At 53.5% G+C, this 19993-nt stretch overlaps 1 protein-coding gene across 1 annotated transcript; it reads left to right on the plus strand.

The window, feature by feature from the left end:
• Positions 1–680: 680 nt before the first annotated feature.
• EIF3CL (eukaryotic translation initiation factor 3 subunit C like) lies at positions 681–19582 on the plus strand (the record flags this gene model as incomplete). The annotated part of the gene is made up of 9 exons (XM_038126639.1): positions 681–774; positions 4259–4637; positions 6149–6308; positions 7787–8150; positions 11998–12157; positions 16438–16503; positions 17263–17350; positions 18726–18888; positions 19271–19582. Coding segments are annotated over 9 exons (1554 nt in total), but the record flags the coding sequence as incomplete, so codon positions are not given.
• Positions 19583–19993: the final 411 nt, after the last annotated feature.

A 19993-nucleotide genomic window follows, 5' to 3' on the forward strand; every position in this document is an offset into this window, starting at 1 on the left:
TTTTGGGGTGATTTTTGGGTGATTTTGGGGTGATTTTGGGGTGATTTTCAGCCGTTCCGGGTCCGTGGCTGCGTCCTGACCCTGGTGGAGCTGGGGGCTCCTTTTGGGGTCACTTTTGGGGTGATTTTGGGATTTTGGGGTGATTTTGGGGTGATTTTCGGGGGTTTGGGGTGATTTTGGGGTGATTTTGGGGGATTTTCAGCCGTTCCGGGTGCGCGGCTGCGTCCTGACCCTGGTGGAGCTGGGGGCTCATTTTGGGGTCACTTTTGGGGTGATTTTGGGTGATTTTAGGGTGATTTTGGGGTGATTTTCGGGGGTTTTGGGTGATTTTGGGGTGGTTTTGGGATTTTGGGGGATTTTCAGCCGTTCCGCAGCTGCGTCCTGACCCTGGTGGAGCTGGGGGCTCGTTTTGGGGTGATTTTGGGGTGATTCTGGGATTTTGGGGTGATTTCGGGGTGGTTTTGGGGTAATTTTGGGGTTTTAGGGTGGTTTTGGGGTGATTTTGGGGGGATTTGGGGATTTTGGGGTGATTTTGGGGGATTTTCAGCCGTTCCGGGTCCGCGGCTGCGTCCTGACCCTGGTGGAGCTGGGGGCTCATTCTGGGGTCACTTTTGGGGTGATTTTGGGGTCATTTCTGGGGTTTTGGGGTCATTTTTGGGGTGATTTTGGGGGATTTTCAGCCCTTCCGGGTGCGCGGCTGCGTCCTGACCCTGGTGGAGCGCATGGACGAGGAGTTCACCAAGATCATGCAGAACACCGACCCCCACTCCCAGGGTGGGTCACGTTTGGGGTTTTGGGGGGCGTCAGAAGATTCCAGAAAACCCCCCCAAAAAAAACCCAAAAAAAACCCCAAAAAATCCAAAAAAAACCCTAAAAATTGGAATTTTTCTTGATTCTTAGTGATTTTTTTGTCATTTTTCGCCCCAAATTTGGGGTTTTTGTGGGGTTGGGGAAGTGTGGGGCAGAGCTCGACCCCATAAATCCAAAAAACCCCAAAAAAAACGAAAAACAAAAAAAAATCCCAGAAAAATTCCTGAAAAAAAGTGAATTTTGGTGATTTTTTTGGTGATTTTTTTGGCCAATTTTGGTCCTTTTTGCCCCAAATTTGGGGTTTTTATGGGGTTGGGGAAGTGTCGGGCAGAGCTCGACCCCACAAATTCAAAAAACCCCAAAAAAAATCCCCAAAAAATCCCAAAAAATTCCTGAAAAAAAGGGAATTTTGGTGATTTTTTTGTGATTTTTTTGGCCAATTTTGGTCCTTTTCGCCCCAAATTTGGGGTTTTTATGGGGCTGGGGAAGTGTCGGGCAGAGCTCGACCCCATAAATCCAAAAAACCCCCAAAATCCCCCGAAAAAAACCCAAAAATTGCTCCAAAAATGTGAATTTTGGTCTTTTTTTTTTGCCAATCCTTGGCTTTTTGAGCCAAATTTTGTCATTTTTTGGCCAATTTTGGTCCTTTTTGCCCCAAATTTGGGGTTTTTGTGGTGTTGGGGGGATGAGGGGCAGCGCTCCACCCTATAAATCCAAAAAACCCGAAAAAACCCGAAAAAAAACCCCAAAAAATTGCCCAAAAATGTGAATTTTGGTCTTTTTTTTTGCCAATTCTTGGCTTTTTTGAGCCAAATTTTGTCATTTTTTGACCAATTTTGGTCCTTTTTGCCCCGAATTTGGGGTTCCTGGAGGGATCAGGGGTTACCTGTGGGACAGGTGAGCTCCAGCTGTGACCCCGGAACATCTGGAGCACCTGAAGCCCCCAGATCCTCACCTGGGTGAGGTTTTTGGGGTTTTTTTGTGGGGTTTTGGGTTTTTGGGGGCTTTTTTGGGGTTTTTCATTCTCACCTGCCCGCCAGGTGTGCCCAGGTGAGCTCCCCAGGTAGCTCAGGTGTGATTTCAGAGCACCTGGAGCACCCAGATCCTCACCTGGATGGGTTTTTGGGGTTTTTTTTGTGGGGTTTTTGGGGGGTTTTGGGGTTTTTTAGGATTTTGGGGTCTCACCTGCCGGCCAGATGTGCCCAGATGATCTCCCCAGGTAGCTCAGGTGTGACTTCAGAACACCTGGAGCACCTGATCCTCACCTGGGGCTCACCTGGGTGGGATTTTTGGGATTTTTTAGGGTTTTTTGGGGGGTTTTAGGACCTCACCTGTCCACCAGGTGAGCTCAGGTGTGCCCAGGTGTGTCCAGGTGAGTCCCCAGAACACCTGGAGCACTTGAAGGACCTGGACCACTACAGGATCCTCACCTGGATGGGATTTTTGGGGGGTTTTTGGGGTTTTTGGTCTTTTTGTGGGGTTTTGGGGTTTTTTTGGGGTTTCTCGTTCTCACCTGCCCGCCAGGTGTGCCCAGGTGATCTCCCCAGGTAACCCCAGGTGCTTTTCAGAGTACGTGGAGCACCTGAAGGACCCAGATCCTCACCTGGGGCTCACCTGGGGCTCACCTGAATGGGATTTTTGGGGTTTTTTGGGTGGTTTTTTTTGGGTTTTTTGGATGTTTTAGGGTCTCACCTGTCCACCAGGTGTGCCCAGGTGAGCTCCCCAGGTAACCCAGGTGTGATTTCAGAGCACCTGGAGCACCTGAAGGTGCCAGATCCCAAACTGGGGCTCACCTGGGTGGAGTTTTTTTGGGTTTTTGGGGGGTTTTTTTGGTTTTTAGGATTTTAGGGTCTCACCTGCCCACCAGGTGTGCTCAGGTGAGCTCAGGTGTGCCCAGGTGATCTCCCCAGGTAACCCCGGTGTGATTTCAGAGCACCTGGAGCACCTGAAGGAGCCGGATCCTCACCTGGGGCTCACCTGGAGCTCACCTGGGTGGGGTTTTTTGGGGTTTTTTTTGGGGTTTCTCGTTCTCACCTGCCCGCCAGGTGTGCCCAGGTGAGCTCCCCAGGTAACCCCCGGTGCTTTGCAGAGTACGTGGAGCACCTGAAGGACCCAGATCCTCACCTGGGGCTCACCTGGGGCTCACCTGAATGGGATTTTTGGGTTTTTTTGGGTGGTTTTTTTGGGTTTTTTGGATGTTTTAGGGTCTCACCTGCCCACCAGGTGTGCTCAGGTGAGCTCAGGTGTGCCCAGGTGAGCTCCCCAGGTAACCCCCGGTGCTTTGCAGAGTACGTGGAGCACCTGAAGAACCCAGATCCTCACCTGGGGCTCACCTGGATGGGATTTTTTTGGGTTTTTGGGGTTTTTTGGGGGGGTTTAGGGTCTCACCTGTCCACCAGGTGTGCCCAGGTGAGCTCAGGTGTGCCCAGGTGAGCTCCCCAGGTAACCCCCGGTGCTTTGCAGAGTACGTGGAGCACCTGAAGCACCCAGATCCTCACCTGGAGCTCACCTGGGGCTCACCTGGATGGGATTTTTGGGGTTTTTTGTGGGGTTTTGGGTTTTTTGGGGGTTTTTTTAGGATTTAGGGTCTCACCTGCCCGCCAGGTGTGCCCAGGTGATCTCCCCAGCTGACCCCCGGTGCTTTGCAGAGTACGTGGAGCACCTGAAGGACCCAGATCCTCACCTGGGGCTCACCTGGATGGGGTTTTTTGGGGTTTTTTGTGGGGTTTTGGGGGTTTTTTTTGGTCTTTTTGTGGGGTTTTGGAGTTTTTTGGGGGTTTTTTGTTCTCACCTGCCCGCCAGGTGTGCCCAGGTGAGCTCAGGTGTCCTCAGGTGTGCTCAGGTGAGTCCCCAGAACACCTGGAGCACTTGAAGGACCTGGACCACTACAGGATCCTCACCTGGATGGGGTTTTTGGGGGTTTTTTAGGATTTTGGGGTCTCACCTGTCGGCCAGGTGTGCCCAAGTGATCTCCTCAGGTAACTCAGGTGTGATTTCAGAGTAGCTGAAGGACCCAGATCCTCACGTGGATGGGTTTTTGGGGTTTTTTTGTGGGGTTTTTGGGGTTTTTTTGTGGGTTTTTTTGGGTTTTTTAGGATTTTGGGGTCTCACCTGTCGGCCAGGTGTGCCCAGGTGAGCTCCCCAGGTAACCCGCGGTGCTTTGCAGAGTACGTGGAGCACCCAGATCCTCACCTGGGGCTCACCTGGATGGGTTTTTGGGGTTTTTGTGGGGGGTTTTAGGACCTCACCTGTCTGCCAGGTGAGCTCAGGTGTGCCCAGGTGACTTCAGGTGAGGCTCTGGACCACCTGGGGCTCACCTGGATGGGATTTTTTGGGGTTTTTGGGTTTTTTGGGGGGGGGTTTAGGACCTCACCTGTCCACCAGGTGTGCCCAGGTGAGCTCAGGTGTGCCCAGGTGAGCTCCCCAGGTAACCCCCGGTGCTTTGCAGAGTACGTGGAGCACCTGAAGGACGAGGGCCGCGTGTGCGCCATCATCGCGCGGCTGCAGCGCTACCTGCAGGGCAAGGGCAGCCCCGAGGAGCTGTGCCGCGTCTACCTGCGCCGCGTCCTCCACACCTACTACAAGTTCGACTACGGCGCCGCCCGCAGGAAGGGCGGGGCAGCGCAGCCCAGGGACGGCCAGGTGAGGGACGGCCAGGTGAGGGACGACGGGCAGGAGAAGCAGGACGGCCAGGAGAAGGACGGCCAGGAGAAGGACGGACAGGCGGACGGACAGGCGGACGGGCAGGTGAAGGACGGGCAGGTGAAGAAGGAGGAGGAGGAGGAAGAGGAGGAAGATTCGGAGGCGTTGATGGAGAGGCTGTGCAGGTGAGGGGCGCGCCTGGGGGGTGGGGCACACCTGGGTGGGTGGGGGCACATCTGGATGGGGTCAGGGCACACCTGGATGGGGTCAGGACTCACCTGGATGGGGTCAGGGCACACCTGGATGGGGTGGGGATACACCTGGAGGAGTCAGGGCACACCTGGATGGGGTGGGGACGCACCTGGGTGGGGTCAGGACACACCTGGGTGGGGTCAGGACTCACCTGGATGGGGTCAGGACTCACCTGGAGGGGTTAGGACACACCTGGATGGGGTCAGGACTCACCTGGAAGGGGTTGGGGCACACCTGGATGGGGTCAGGGCACACCTGGGTGGGGACAGGGACACACCTGGGTGGGGTCAGGGCACACCTGGATGGGGTCAGGACTCACCTGGAGGGGTCAGGGCACACCTGGGTGGGGACAGGGACACACCTGGATGGGGTCAGGGCACACCTGGATGGGGTCAGGGCACACCTGGATGGGGTTAGGACACACCTGGATGGGGTCAGGACTCACCTGGATGGGGTCAGGACTCACCTGGAGGGGGTCAGGGCACACCTGGATGGGGTCAGGACACACCTGGATGGGGTCAGGGCACACCTGGATGGGGTCAGGACACACCTGGAGGGGGTCAGGGCACACCTGGATGGGGTCAGGACTCACCTGGAAGGGGTTGGGGCACACCTGGATGGGGTCAGGGCACACCTGGGTGGGGTCAGGGCACACCTGGATGGGGTGGGGACGCACCTGGGTGGGGTCAGGACACACCTGGATGGGGTCAGGACTCACCTGGAGGGGGTCGGGGCACACCTGGATGGGGTCAGGGCACACCTGGGTGGGGTCAGGACACACCTGGAGGGGGTCACAGCACACCTGGATGGGGGAAAGAGAGACAGGGACACACCTGGATGGGGGAAAGAGGGACAGGAACACACCTGGGCACACCTGGATGGGGTCAGGACACACCTGGATGGGGTTAGGGTGCACCTGGATGGGGTCAGGACACACCTGGAGGGGGTTGGGGCACACCTGGATGGGGTTAGGACACACCTGGATGGGGTCAGGGCACACCTGGATGGGGTCAGGGCACACCTGGATGGGGTCACGGCACACCTGGATGGGGTCAGGACTCACCTGGAGGGGGTTGGGGCACACCTGGATGGGGTGGGGATGCACCTGGGTGGTCAGGGCACACCTGGATGGGGTCAGGACTCACCTGGATGGGGTTGGGGCACACCTGGATGGGGTCAGGGCACACCTGGATGGGGTCCGGGCACACCTGGGTGGGGTCAGGGCACACCTGGATGGGGTTAGGACACACCTGGAGGGGATGCACCTGGGTGAGGACAGGGCACACCTGGATGGGGTCAGGGACACACCTGGGTGGGGTCAGGATACACCTGGATGGGGTCAGGGCACACCTGGAGGGGTGGGGATGCACCTGGAGGGGTCAGGACACACCTGGAGGGGTCAGGACACACCTGGCCAGGTGCCTGACCGGTGTCACCTGCGCAGGTTCGTGTACGCCAAGGACCGCACGGACCGGATCCGCACCTGCGCCATCCTGTGCCACATCTACCACCACGCCCTGCACAGCCGCTGGTACCGCGCCCGCGACCTGATGCTGATGTCACACCTGCAGGACAACATCCAGCACGCCGACCCGCCCGTGCAGGTGAGGCTGACACACCTGGGCAGGTGAGGCTGACACACCCGGGGGGGTTAAACACACCTGCAGGACAACATCCAGCACGCCGACCCGCCCGTGCAGGTGAGACACACCTGGGCAGGTGAGGCTGGCACACCCGGGGTGGTTAAACACACCTGGGCAGGTGAGACTGACACACCTGGGGGGTTAAACACACCTGGGGGGGTTAAACACACCTGCAGGACAACATCCAGCACGCCGACCCGCCCGTGCAGGTGAGACACACCTGGGCAGGTGAGACTGACACACCTGGGGGGGTTAAACACACCTGGGGGATTAAATACACCTGGGCAGGTGAGGCTGACACACCCGGGTGGGTTAAACACACCTGGGCAGGTGAGACACACCTCGGAGGGTTAAACACAGCTGGGCAGGTAAAAGACACACCTGGACCGGTAAACAGACACCTGCAGGACAACATCCAGCATGCCGACCCACCCGTGCCTCACCTGTCCCTCACCTGTCTCACCCGCCCCATCTGTCTCACCTGTCTCACCTGTCCCTCACCTGTCTCACCTGTGTCTCACCTGTCCCACCTGTCTCACCTGTCTCTCACCTGTCTCTCACCTGTCTCTCACCTGTCTCAGGTGTCCCTCACCTGTCTCACCTGTCTCACCTGTGTCTCACCTGTGTCTCACCTGTCTCACCTGTCCCGCAGATCCTGTACAACCGCACCATGGTGCAGCTGGGCATCTGCGCCTTCCGCCAGGGGCTCACCTGCCCCTCACCTGTCTCACCTGTCCCTCACCTGTCTCAGGTGTCCCTCACCTGTCCCACCTGTCCCGCAGATCCTGTACAACCGCACCATGGTGCAGCTGAGCATCTGCACCTTCCGCCAGGGGCTCACCTGTGTCTCACCTGTCTCAGGTGTCCCTCACCTGTCCCACCTGTGTCTCACCTGTGTCTCACCTGTCTCACCTGTCCCTCACCTGTCCCACCTGTCCCGCAGATCCTGTACAACCGCACCATGGTGCAGCTGGGCATCTGCGCCTTCCGCCAGGGGCTCACCTGCCCCTCACCTGTCTCTCACCTGTCCCTCACCTGTGTCTCACCTGTCCCTCACCTGTCCCTCACCTGTCCCTCACCTGTCTCACCTGTCCCACCTGTCCCACAGATCCTGTACAACCGCACCATGGTGCAGCTGGGCATCTGCACCTTCCGCCAGGGGCTCACCTGCCCCTCACCTGTCCCACCTGTCTCTCACCTGTATCTCACCTGTCTCAGGTGTCCCTCACCTGTCTCAGGTGTCCCTCACCTGTCCCACCTGTCCCGCAGATCCTCTACAACCGCACCATGGTTCAGCTGGGCATCTGCGCCTTCCGCCAGGGGCTCACCTGCCCCACCTGCTCCTCACCTGTCTCAGGTGTCCCTCACCTGTGTCTCACCTGTCTCTCACCTGTCTCACCTGTCCCTCACCTGTCTCACCTGTCTCACCTGTCCCGCAGATCCTGTACAACCGCACCATGGTGCAGCTGGGCATCTGCGCCTTCCGCCAGGGGCTGATCAAGGACGCGCACAACGCGCTGCTGGACATCCAGAGCTCGGGCCGCGCCAAGGAGCTGCTGGGCCAGGGGCTGCTGCTGCGCAGCCTGCAGGAGCGCAACGCCGAGCAGGAGAAGGTGGAGAAGCGCCGCCAGGTGCCCTTCCACATGCACGTCAACCTGGAGCTGCTCGAGTGCGTCTACCTGGTGGCGGCCATGCTGCTGGAGATCCCCTACATGGCGGCGCACGAGTTCGACGCCCGCCGCAGGATGATCAGCAAGCAGTTCCACCACCAGCTGCGCGTGGGCGAGCGCCAGCCGCTCCTGGGTACGGCCGGGTCTGAACCCAAATCTGGAGGGTTTGGCCCAAAATTTGGAGGTTTTGGCCCAATATTAGGAGGTTTTGACCCAAAATGTGGAGGTTTTGACCCAAAATTTCGATGTTTTATGTTGAAATTTGGAGGTTTTGACCCAAAATGTGGAGGTTTTGACCCAAAATTTCGATGTTTTATGTTGAAATTTGGAGGTTTTGACCCAAAATTTGGAGGTTTTAACCCAAAGTTTTGAGGTTTATGTTGAAATTTCGAGGTTTTGACTCAAAATGTGGAGGTTTTGACCCAAAATCTGGAGGTTTTGACCCAAAATCTGGAGGTTTTGACTCAAAATTTGGATTGTTTCTGTTGAAATTTGGAGGTTTTGACTCAAAATTTGGATTGTTTCTGTTGAAATTTGGAGGTTTTGATCCAAAATCTGGAGGTTTTGACCCAAAATATGGAGGTTTTGACCCTAAGTTTGGAGGTTTTGACCCAAAACGTGGAGGTTTTGACCCAAAATTTGGAGGTTTTGATTTAAAATCTGGAGGTTTTGACCCAAAATCTGGAGGTTTTGACCCAAAATCTGGAGGTTTTGACCCTAAGTTTGGAGGTTTTGACTCAAAATTTGGATTGTTTCTGTTGAAATTTGGAGGTTTTGACCCAAAGTTTGGAGGTTTTCTGTTGAAATGTGGAGGTTTTGACCCAAAATCTGGAGGTTTTGACCCTAAGTTTGGAGGTTTTGACCCAAAATGTGGAGGTTTTGACCCAAAATTTGGAGGTTTTGACTCAAAATCTGGAGGTTTTGACCCTAAGTTTGGAGGTTTTGGCCCTAAGTTTGGAGGTTTTGACTCAAAATTTGGATTATTTCTGTTGAAATTTGGAGGTTTTGACCCAAAGTTTGGAGGTTTTCTGTTGAAATGTGGAGGTTTTGACCCAAAATCTGGAGGTTTTGACCCAAAATCTGGAGGTTGTGACTCAAAATTTGGAGGTTTTATGTTGAAATTTGGAGGTTTTGACCCAAAATTTGGGTGTTTTGTGTTGAAATTTGGGGGGTTTGACCCAAAATTTGGATGGTTTATGTTGAAAATTCGAGGTTTTGACCCAAAATGTGGATGTTTTATGTTTAAATTTGGGGGTTTTGGGGTCAAAAATGGGGTTTTGAGGTCCATAGTTATCTTAACTCGGTCTTGGTTTGGATTTTTATCTTCTAAAATGGCGGTTCTAGATCTTATTGAGGTTCCTCAGACCAAAATCGGTTCTTTTGCCCAAAATTCGAATATTTTGACCCAAAATTGAGTTCCTGAGGTCCATAATTATCTTTTTTCAGTCTTGGTTGGGTTCTTTTATCTTCTAAAATGGCGCTTTTCGATCTTCTTGAGGTTCTTCAGACCAAAATCGGTTCTTTTGACCGAAATTTGGGGATTTTGACCCAAAATTGGGTTCCTGAGGTCCACAATTATCTTTTTTCAGTCTTGGTTTGGTTCTTTTATCTTCTAAAATGTCGCTTTTAGATCTTCTTGAGGTTCCTCAGACCAAAATCGGTTCTTTTGCCCAAAATGAGCATTTTTTGCCCAAAATTTTGTGATTTTGACCCAAAATCGGGTTCTTGGTGTCCACAATTCTCTCAGTCCACTCTGGGTTTGCTTCTCCCGCTCCAAAATTTGGACCTTTCGGATCTTCGTGACGTCCCTCACCCCAAAGTCGCTTCTTTAGACCCAAAAATGGGATTTTTTGGCCCAAAATGCCGTTTTTATGCCTAAAATGGAAATTTTTTTCTCAAAACTGGTGGGTTTTGCCCCAGAATTTCAGTACCTGTCCCCAGGTGTGTCACCTGTCACCTGTGTCCCACCTGTGTCCCACCTGTCCAGGTCCTCCTCAAGACCTGGAGGCGCCGCCATTTTGTCACCTCCAAAATTCCATTTTTAACCCTAAAAACCCCCTTTTTTTTTGCCCAAAAATGGTGTTTTTTCCCCCAAACCCGGGGATATTTTTACCCTCACCTGTCCCCAGGTGCGTCACCTGTCACCTGTGTCCCACCTGTGTCCCACCTGTCCAGGTCCTCCTCAAGACCTGGAGGCGCCCCCATTTTGTCACCCCAAAAAATTCCATTTTTAACCCTAAAAACCCCCAATTTTTTTCCCAAAAATGGGGTTTTTCCCCCCAAACCCGGGATATTTTCACCCTCACCTGTCCCCAGGTGTGTCACATGTCATCTGTCACCTGTGTCCCACCTGTCCAGGTCCTCCTCAAGACCTGAAGGTGCCGCCATTTTTTCACCCCAAAAAAATCCATTTTTAACCCTAAAAACTCCCAACTTTTTACCCAAATTTGGCATTTTTCACCCCAAAATTCTCTCACAAAATTCTCTCAGTTGTCCCCAGGTGTCCCACCTGTGTCCCACCTGTCCAGGTCCCCCCGAGTCCATCCTGGACCTGGAGGTGCCGCCATTTTGTCACCTCCAAAAACTCCATTTTTAACCCTAAAAACCCCAAATTTTTTGCCCAAAATTGGCGTTTTTTCCCCCAAACCCGGGGTTTTTTCGGCCTCACCTGTCCCCAGGTGTGTCACCTGTCACCTGTGTCCCACCTGTGTCCCACCTGTCCAGGTCCCCCCGAGTCCATCCTGGACCTGGAGGCGCCGCCATTTTGTCACCTCCAAAAATTCCATTTTTAACCCTAAAAACTCCCATTTTTTTCCCAAATTTCGCATTTTTCACCCCAAACTTCTCTCAGTCATCCCCAGGTGTGTCACCTGTCACCTGTGTCCCACCTGTGTCCCACCTGTGTCCCACCTGTCCAGGTCCTCCTCAAGACCTGGAGGCGCCACCATTTTGTCACCTCCAAAATCTCCATTTTTAACCCTAAAAACCCCCATTTTTTTGCCCAAATCTGGCATTTTTTCCCCCAAACCCGGGGTTTTTTCGGCCTCACCTGTCCCCAGGTGTGTCACCTGTCACCTGTGTCCCACCTGTCCAGGTCCTCCTCAAGACCTGGAGGTGCCGCCATTTTGTCACCTCCAAAACCTCCATTTTTAACCCTAAAAACCCCCATTTTTTTGCCCAAATCTGGCATTTTTTCCCCCAAACCCGGGGTTTTTTCGGCCTCACCTGTCCCCAGGTGTGTCACCTGTCACCTGTGTCCCACCTGTCCAGGTCCTCCTCAAGACCTGGCGGCGCCGCCATTTTGTCACCTCCAAAATTCCATTTTTAACCCTAAAAACCCCCTTTTTTTTTGCCCAAAAATGGTGTTTTTTCCCCCAAACCCGGGGATATTTTTACCCTCACCTGTCCCCAGGGGTGTCACCTGTCACCTGTGTCCCACCTGTCCAGGTCCTCCTCAAGACCTGGAGGTGCCGCCATTTTGTCACCTCCAAAACCTCCATTTTTCACCCCAAAAACCCCCATTTTTTCGCCCAAATCTGGCATTTTTCACCCCAAACTTGGGGTTTTTTTGGCGTCACCTGTCCCCAGGTGTGTCACCTGTCACCTGTGTCCCACCTGTGTCCCACCTGTCCAGGTGCTCCTCAAGACCTGGAGGTGCCGCCATTTTGTCACCTCCAAAATTCCATTTTGAACCCCAAAATCTCCCACTTTTTTACCCAAAATTGGCATTTTTCACCCCAAAATTCTCTCAGCTGTCCCCAGGTGCGTCACCTGTGTCCCACCTGTGTCCCACCTGTCCAGGTCCCCTCGAGTCCATCGTGGACCTGGAGGTGCCGCCATTTTGTGATCTCCAAAATTTCCATTTTTCACCCCAAAAACCCCCATTTTTTCCCCAAATTTGGCGTTTTTTCCCCCAAACCCGGGGTTTTTTCGGCCTCACCTGTCCCCAGGTGCGTCACCCGTGTCCCCACCCCGCGCAGGTCCCCCCGAGTCCATGCGGGAGCACGTGGTGGCCGCCTCCAAGGCCATGAAGACGGGCGACTGGCGCCGCTGCCACCGCTTCGTGGTCAACGAGAAGATGAACGGCAAGGTGTGGGACCTGTTCCCCGAGGCCGACCAGGTGCGCGCCATGCTCGTCAGGTGAGCGCCGGCCGCGGCCAGGTGACAAAATCTGGGGGTTTTGGGCGATTTTGGGGGATTTTGGCTCATTTTGGGGGGATTTTGGGGCCTTTTTTAGGTGATTTTAGGGGTGATTTTAGGGTTGAAAATGGGGATTTCAGGGTCTCAGATGAGTTCCAGGTGAGTCTCACCTGAGCAGGTGTGGCCAGGTAATGGAGCTCAGGGATTTTGGGTCATTTTGGGTGGATTTTGGGGCATTTTTTTGTGGTTTTAGGGGGGATTTAGGGTTAAAAATGAGGATTTCGGGGTCTCAGGTGAGTTCCAGGTGAGTCTCACCTGGGCAGGAGTGGCCAGGTAATGGAACTCGGGGGTTTTGGGTCTTTTTGGGGTGATTTTAGGGGTGATTTTAGGGTTAAAAATGAGGATTTCGGGGTCTCAGGTGAGTTCCAGGTGAGTCTCACCTGGGCGGGTGTGGCCAGGGAATGAAATTTAGGGATTTTGGGCAATTTTGGAGGATTTTGGGCGATTTTGAGTCATTTTGGGTGGATTTTGGGGCATTTTTGGGGTGATTTAGGGGTGATTTTAGGGTTAAAAATGAGGATTTTGGGGTCTCAGGTGAGTTCCAGGTGAGTCTCACCTGCGTGGGTGTGGCCGGGTGACCAAATCTGGAGATTTTTGGGGGGATTTTGGGCGATTTTGAGTCATTTTGGGTGGATTTTGGGGCATTTTTGGGATGATTTTAGGGGTGATTTTAGGGTTAAAAATAAGGATTTCGGGGTCTCAGATGAGTTCCAGGTGAGTCTCACCTGGGCAGGAGTGGCCAGGTAATGGAACTCGGGGGTTTTTGGTCATTTTGGGGCATTTTGGGGGTGATTTTAGGAGGGATTTAGGGTTAAAAAATGAGGATTTCGGGGTCTCAGGTGAGTCCCAGGTGAGTCTCACCTGGGCGAGTGGGGCCAGGAAACGAAATTTGGGGATTTTGGGTCATGGTAGGTGGATTTGGGGTCTTTTTAGGGGGAATTTAGGGTAAAAAAATGAGGATTTTGGGGTCTCAGGTGAGTTCCAGGTGAGTCTCACCTGGGCGGGTGGGGCCAGGAAACGAAATTTGGGGATTTTGGGTCATTTTGGGTGGATTTGGGGGCATTTTGGGGGTGATTTTAGGGGTGATTTTAGGGTTAAAAATGAGGATTTCGGGGTCTCAGGTGAGTTCCAGGTGAGTCTCACCTGGGCGGGTGTGGCCAGGGAATGAAATTTAGGGATTTTGGGCAATTTTGAAGGATTTTGGCTCATTTTGGATGGATTTTGGGTGGATTCTGGGTCTTTTTGGGGGGATTTTAGGGGTGATTTTAGGGTTAAAAATAAGGATTTCGGGGTCTCAGGTGAGTTCCAGGTGAGTCTCACCTGGGCAGGAGTGGCCAGGTAATGGAACTCGGGGGTTTTTGGTCATTTTGGGGCATTTTGGGGGTGATTTTAGGAGGGATTTAGGGTTAAAAAATAAGGATTTCGGGGTCTCAGGTGAGTCCCAGGTGAGTCTCACCTGGGCGAGTGGGGCCAGGAAACGAAATTTGGGGATTTTGGGTCATTTTGGGTGGATTTTGGGGCATTTTGGGGGGGATTTTATGGGTGATTTTAGGGTAAAAAATGAGGATTTCGGGGTCTCAGGTGAGTTCCAGGTGAGTCTCACCTGGGCGGGTGGGGCCAGGAAACGAAATTTGGGGATTTTGGGTCATTTTGGGTGGATTTTGGGGCATTTTTGGGATGATTTTAGGGGTGATTTTAGGGTTAAAAATGAGGATTTTGAGGTCTCAGGTGAGTTCCAGGTGAGTCTCACCTGGGCGGGTGTGGCCAGGTGACTGAATTCGGGGATTTTGGGCAATTTTGGGTCGTTTTGGGTCATTTTGGGTGGATTTTGGGGCATTTTGGGGGTGATTTTACGGGTGATTTTAGGGTAAAAAATGAGGATTTCGGGGTCTCAGGTGAGTTGCAGATGAGTCTCACCTGGGCGAGTGGGGCCAGGAAACGAAATTTGGGGATTTTGGGTCATTTTGGGTGGATTTTGGGGCATTTTTGGGGTGATTTAGGGGCTATTTAGGGTAAAAAATTAGGATTTCAGGGTCTCAGGTGAATTCCAGGTGAGTGTCACCTGGGCGGGTGGGGCCAGGAAACGAAATTTGGGGATTTTGGGTCATTTTGGGTGGATTTTGGGGCATTTTGGGGGTGATTTTAGGGGGGATTTAGGGTTAAAAATGAGGATTTTGGGGTGCCCAGGTGAGTTCCAGGTGAGTCTCACCTGGGCAGGAGTGGCCAGGTAATGAAATTCAGGGATTTTGGGCAATTTTGGGTGGATTTTGGGGCGTTTTTTGGATGATTTTAGGAGGGATTTAGGGTTAAAAATGAGGATTTCAGGGTCTCAGGTGAATTCCAGGTGAGTCTCACGTGGGCGGGAGCTGCCAGGTAATGGAACTCGGGGGTTTTGGGTCATTTTGGGGCATTTTGGGGGTGATTTTAGGAGGGATTTAGGGTTAAAAAATGAGGATTTCGGGGTCTCAGGTGAGTCCCAGGTGAGTCTCACCTGGGCGAGTGGGGCCAGGAAACGAAATTTGAGGATTTTGGGTCATTTTGGGTCATGTTGGGTGGATTTGGGGTCTTTTTAGGGGGGATTTAGGGTTAAAAATGAGGATTTTGGGGTCTCAGGTGAGTTCCAGGTGAGTCTCACCTGGGCGGGTGTGGCCAGGTAACGAAATTTGGGGATTTGGGGTCATTTTGAGGGGGATTTTTGAGAGATTTTGGGGTGGATTTGGGGCATTTTGGGGGGGAATTTAGGGTAAAAAAGTGAGGATTTGGGGTGCCCAGGTGTGCCCAGGTGTGCCCAGGTAAGGGAATTGGGGTCATTTTGGGGCCATTTTCAGCCATTTGGGGTCCTTTTTGGGGCAGAAAATGAGAATTTTGGGGGTTGGGGGCGTGCCCAGGTGTGCCCAGGTGTGCCCAGGTGTGCCAGGTGTGCCCAGGTAAGGGAATTGGGGCCATTTGGGGGCCATTTTCAGCCATTTTGGGGCAGAAAATGAGAATTTTGGGGGTTGGGGGCGTGCCCAGGCGTGCCCAGGTGTGCCCAGGAGTGCCCAGGTGTGCCCAGGTAAGGGAAATGGGGCCATTTTGGGGCCGTTTTCAGCCATTTTGGGTCCTTTTTGGGGCAGAAAATGAGAATTTTGGGGGTTGGGGGCGTGCCCAGGTGTGCCCAGGTGTGCCAGGCGTGCCCAGGTGTGCCCAGGTAAGGGAATTGGGGCCATTTTGGGGCCATTTTCAGCCATTTTGGGGCAGGAGATGAGAATTTTGCGGGTTGGGGGCGTGGCCAGGTGTGCCCAGGAGTGCCCAGGTGTCCCCAGGTGTGCCAGGTGTGCCCAGGTGTGCCCAGGTAAGGGAATTGGGGCCATTTTGGGGCCATTATCTGCCATTTTGGGGCAGAAAATGAGAATTTTGGGGGTTGGGGGCGTGCCCAGGTGTGCCCAGGCGTGCCCAGGTGTGCCAGGTGTGCCCAGGTAAGGGAAATGGGGCCATTTTGGGGCCATTTTAAGCCATTTTGGGTCCTTTTTGGGGCGGGAAATGAGAATTTTGGGGATTGGGGGCGTGCCCAGGTGTGCCAGGTGTGCCAGGCGTGCCCAGGCGTGCCCAGGTAAGGGAAATGGGGCCGTTTTGGGGCCATTTTCAACCATTTTGGGTCCTTTTTGGGGCAGAAAATGAGGATTTTGGGGGTTGGGGGCGTGCCCAGGTGTGCCAGGTGTGCCCAGGTGTGCCCAGGTGTGCCCAGGTAAGGGAATTGGGGCCATTTTGGGGCCATTTTCAGCCATTTTGGGGCAGAAAATGAGAATTTTGGGGATTGGGGGCGTGCCCAGGTGTGCCAGGTGTGCCCAGGTGTGCCCAGGCGTGCCCAGGTAAGGGAAATGGGGCCGTTTTGGGGCCATTTTCAACCATTTTGGGTCCTTTTTGGGGCGGGAAATGAGAATTTTGGGGATTGGGGGCGTGCCCAGGCGTGCCCAGGCGTGCCCAGGCGTGCCCAGGTGTGCCAGGCGTGCCCAGGTGTGCCCAGGTGTGCCAGGCGTGCCCAGGTAAGGGAAATGGGGCCATTTTGGGGCCGTTTTCTGCCATTTTGGGTCCTTTTTGAGGTGGGAAATGAGAATTTTGGGGATTGGGGGCGTGCCCAGGTGTGCCAGGTGTGCCAGGTGTGCCCAGGTGTGCCAGGCGTGCCCAGGTGTGCCAGGCGTGCCCAGGTGTGCCAGGTGTGACCCCGCTGTCCCCTCCCCCAGGAAGATCCAGGAGGAGTCGCTGCGCACGTACCTGTTCACCTACAGCAGCGTCTACGACTCCATCAGGTGAGGCCATTTTGGGGCAAAAAACGGAGATTTTGGGTCAAAAACGGGGGATTTGGGGATAAAAAAGAGTGAATTTTTGAGGTAAAAATTTGGGGGTTTTTGAGCTAAAAAACGGTGGATTTTAAGGCTGAAAAAGGTGAATTTTGAGGTAAAAATTGTGAATTTTTAAGGTTAAAAAAAAGGTGGATTTTGAGATAAAAAAGGGTGAATTTTGAAGTAAAATATGTGAATGTTGCGATTAAAAACTGATTTTTTGAGCTGAACAATTGGGAATTTTTGAGGTAAAAAAATTGTGCGTTTTTTGGTTCAGAGTTGTAAATTTTGGGATAAAAATTGGGGAATTTCGAGCTAAAAATTCTGAAAGAGTGAGCTAAAAAATTGGGAATTTTGAGGTAAAAAAAGGTGAAAGTTTGAGCTAAAAATGGGGAATTTTGAGGTAAAAATTGTGAATTTTGAGGGAAAAAATGATGAATTTTGAGACAAGAATTAGTGAATTTTGAGATAAAGGATTGGGAATTTTGAGCTAAAAAATCAGGAATTTTGAGGTAAAAAATTGGGAATTTTTGAGCTAATAAATTGGGAATTTTGTGGTAAAAAAAAAAAGGTGGATGTTCAGAGAAAAATCGTGAGTTTTGTCGGGAAAAAAAATGTGAATTTTTGAGATTTAAAAATAGTGAGTTTTAAGGTAAATAAAGCAGAATTTTTGGTGTTAAAAAAGCCGATTTTGGGTTAAAAAATGACGGAGTTTTGCCTGGCCAGCATGGAGACGCTGGCGGCCATGTTTGAGCTGGACCTGCCCACGGTGCACGGCATCATCAGCAAGATGATCATCAACGAGGAGCTGATGGTGAGGGGGGGACACCTGGGGACAGGTGGGGTGGCACCTGGGGACAGGTGTGGCGGCACCTGGGGGGTGACTCGGGGTCACTTTGGGTGATTTGGGGTCAATTTGGGGCAGTTTGGGATCAATTTTGATCATTTTGGAACCATTTGGGGGTGATTTTGGGGCAGGTGTGGCGTCACCTGTGGGGACAGATGTGGCATCACCTGGGGACAGGTGTGGTGTCACCTGGGGGGTGACTCGGGGTCAGTTTGGGTAATTTTGGGTCAATTTGGGGCAGTTTTGGATTAATTTTGATCAATTTGGGGCCATTTTGGAACCATTTGGGGGTGGTTTTGGGACAGGTGTGACCTCACCTGGGGACAGGTGTGGCCTCACCTGTGGGACAGATGTGGCATCACCTGGGGAAAGGTGTGGCCCCACCTGGGGGGGTGACTCAGGATCAGTTTGGGTGATTTGGGGTCAATTTGGGGCAGTTTTGGATCAATTTTGATCAGTTTGGGGCCATTTTGGAACCATCTTGGGGCAGTTTTGGGACAGGTGTGACCTCACCTGGGGACAGGTGTGGTCTCACCTGTGGGACAGACGTGGCATCACCTGGGGAAAGGTGTGGCCCCACCTGGGGGGTGACTCGTGGTCAATTTGGGAAATTGAGGGTCAATTTGGGGCCATTTTGGATCAATTTGGGGCCATTTTGGAACCATTTTGGGGCAGTTTTGGGGCAGGTGTGGCCTCACCTGTGGGGCAGGTGTGGTGTCACCTGGGGACAGGTGTGACCTCACCCTGGGGGGGTGACTCGGGGTCAGTTTGGGTGATTTGGGGTCAATTTGGGGCAGTTTTGGATCAATTTTGATCAGTTTGGGGTTATTTTGGGACCATTGTGGGGCAATTTTGGGACTGGTGTAGCCTCACCTGGGGGGGCGACTTGGGGTCAATTTGGGAAATTTAGGGTCAGTTTGGGGCAGTTTTGGGTCAGCTTGGGGCAGTTTTGGGGTTACCTGTGGGGCCAGGTGTGGCCTCACCTGTGGGGCGGGTGTGACCTCACCGGGGAGCATCATTTGGGGTCAATTTGGGTGATTTTGGGTCAAATTTGGGGCAGTTTTGGGGTTACCTGTGGGGCCAGGTGTGACCTCACCGGGAGGTGTCATTTGGGGTCAATTTGGGGCAGTTTGGGGTCAAATTTGGGGCAGTTTTGAGGTTACCTGTGCAGACAGGTGAGGGTGTGTCTCCCCGGCCTCATCTCCAGCCCATCCTGGTGTGGGAGACCCCGTTTGGGGCCATTTTGGGGCAATTCGGGGCAGTTTTGGGGTGATTTCAGGTGGGTTTTTTGGGGGGGGGGTTACCTGCAGCACAGGTGAGTCTCACCTGTGCCCACCTGCAGGCCTCGCTGGACCAGCCCACGGCCACGGTGATGATGCACCGGACGGAGCCGACGGCCACGCAGAACCTGGCGCTGCAGCTGGCCGAGAAGCTGGGCAACCTGGTGGAGAACAACGAGCGCGTGCTGGACCAGCGGCAGGGCGCCTACGGGGGGTACTTCAGAGGTGAGCGCACCTGGGCACACCTGGGCACAGCTGGGGCACAGCTGGGGCACACCTGGATACACCTGGGGGAAGCTGGAGGTGTCTGGGTTACACCTGGGGATACCTGGGCACACCTGGGACACACCTGGATACACCTGGGGCACACCTGGACACACCTGGATACACCTGGGGTTCTCAGGGATACACCTGGGGGAAGCTGGAGGTGTCTGGGTTACACCTGGACACACCTGGGCACACCTGGACACACCTGGGGCACACCTGGATACACCTGGGGTTCTCAGGGATACACCTGGGGAAGGTAGAGGTGTTTAGGGTACACCTGGGGATACCTGGGACACACCTGAGCCCCGCCCCGCTCTCACCTGTCCGTCTCTCCCTCCAGACCAGAAAGATGGCGGATACCGCAAGGGCGACGGGTACCTGAGGCGCGGCGGCTTCCGGCAGGAGCGCAGCAACTACTGACCCGCACCTGGCCCACGGCGGGACCCTCAGCTGCCCCACGGAGCCCTCACCTGCCCCATAGATCCATCACCTGCCCCATAGAACCCTCACCTGAGCTACAAATCCCTCATCGGGCAAAGAGTCATCACCTGCCCCACAGGGGCCTTACCTGCCCCGTAGATCCCTCACCCGCTCCATCGAGGGCCCGGCAGCTGGAAATTAATAAATTAATTAATAAAGACTGCGTTAATGAGGTGTTAATTAATGCGTTAATGAGGGGCGGGGCGGGGGCTGCCCCATAGATCCTCGCTCTGCCCCATGGTGACCCCCAAAGCTTCTCCCCTCACGTTTTCCCGCCTTTTTTCTCCCCTCACGTTTTCCCGCTTTTTTTTCTTTCCTCACATTTTCCCGCCTTTTTTCCCCCCCATCAGGTTTTCCGGCATTTTCCTCCCTTCATGGCCTCCCTTCTCTCTGTCCCTTCATGGCCGACCCCTTCCCCATCTCCTCCATCCTCTCCCTTCATAGTTCCCACCATTTTTTTCTCTCAGCCATCTGGCCATTTTCTCCCCTCAGTTTTCCACCATTTTCTCTCCCCTCGTGGCTTTTCATCTTCCTCTCCCCTCACCATTTCCCAACATTTTCTCCGCTCATGGCTGTCCCATCT

Source organism: Motacilla alba, unplaced genomic scaffold (genome assembly GCF_015832195.1).
Source record: "Motacilla alba alba isolate MOTALB_02 unplaced genomic scaffold, Motacilla_alba_V1.0_pri HiC_scaffold_35, whole genome shotgun sequence".
Taxonomy (NCBI): Eukaryota; Metazoa; Chordata; class Aves; order Passeriformes; family Motacillidae; genus Motacilla; species Motacilla alba.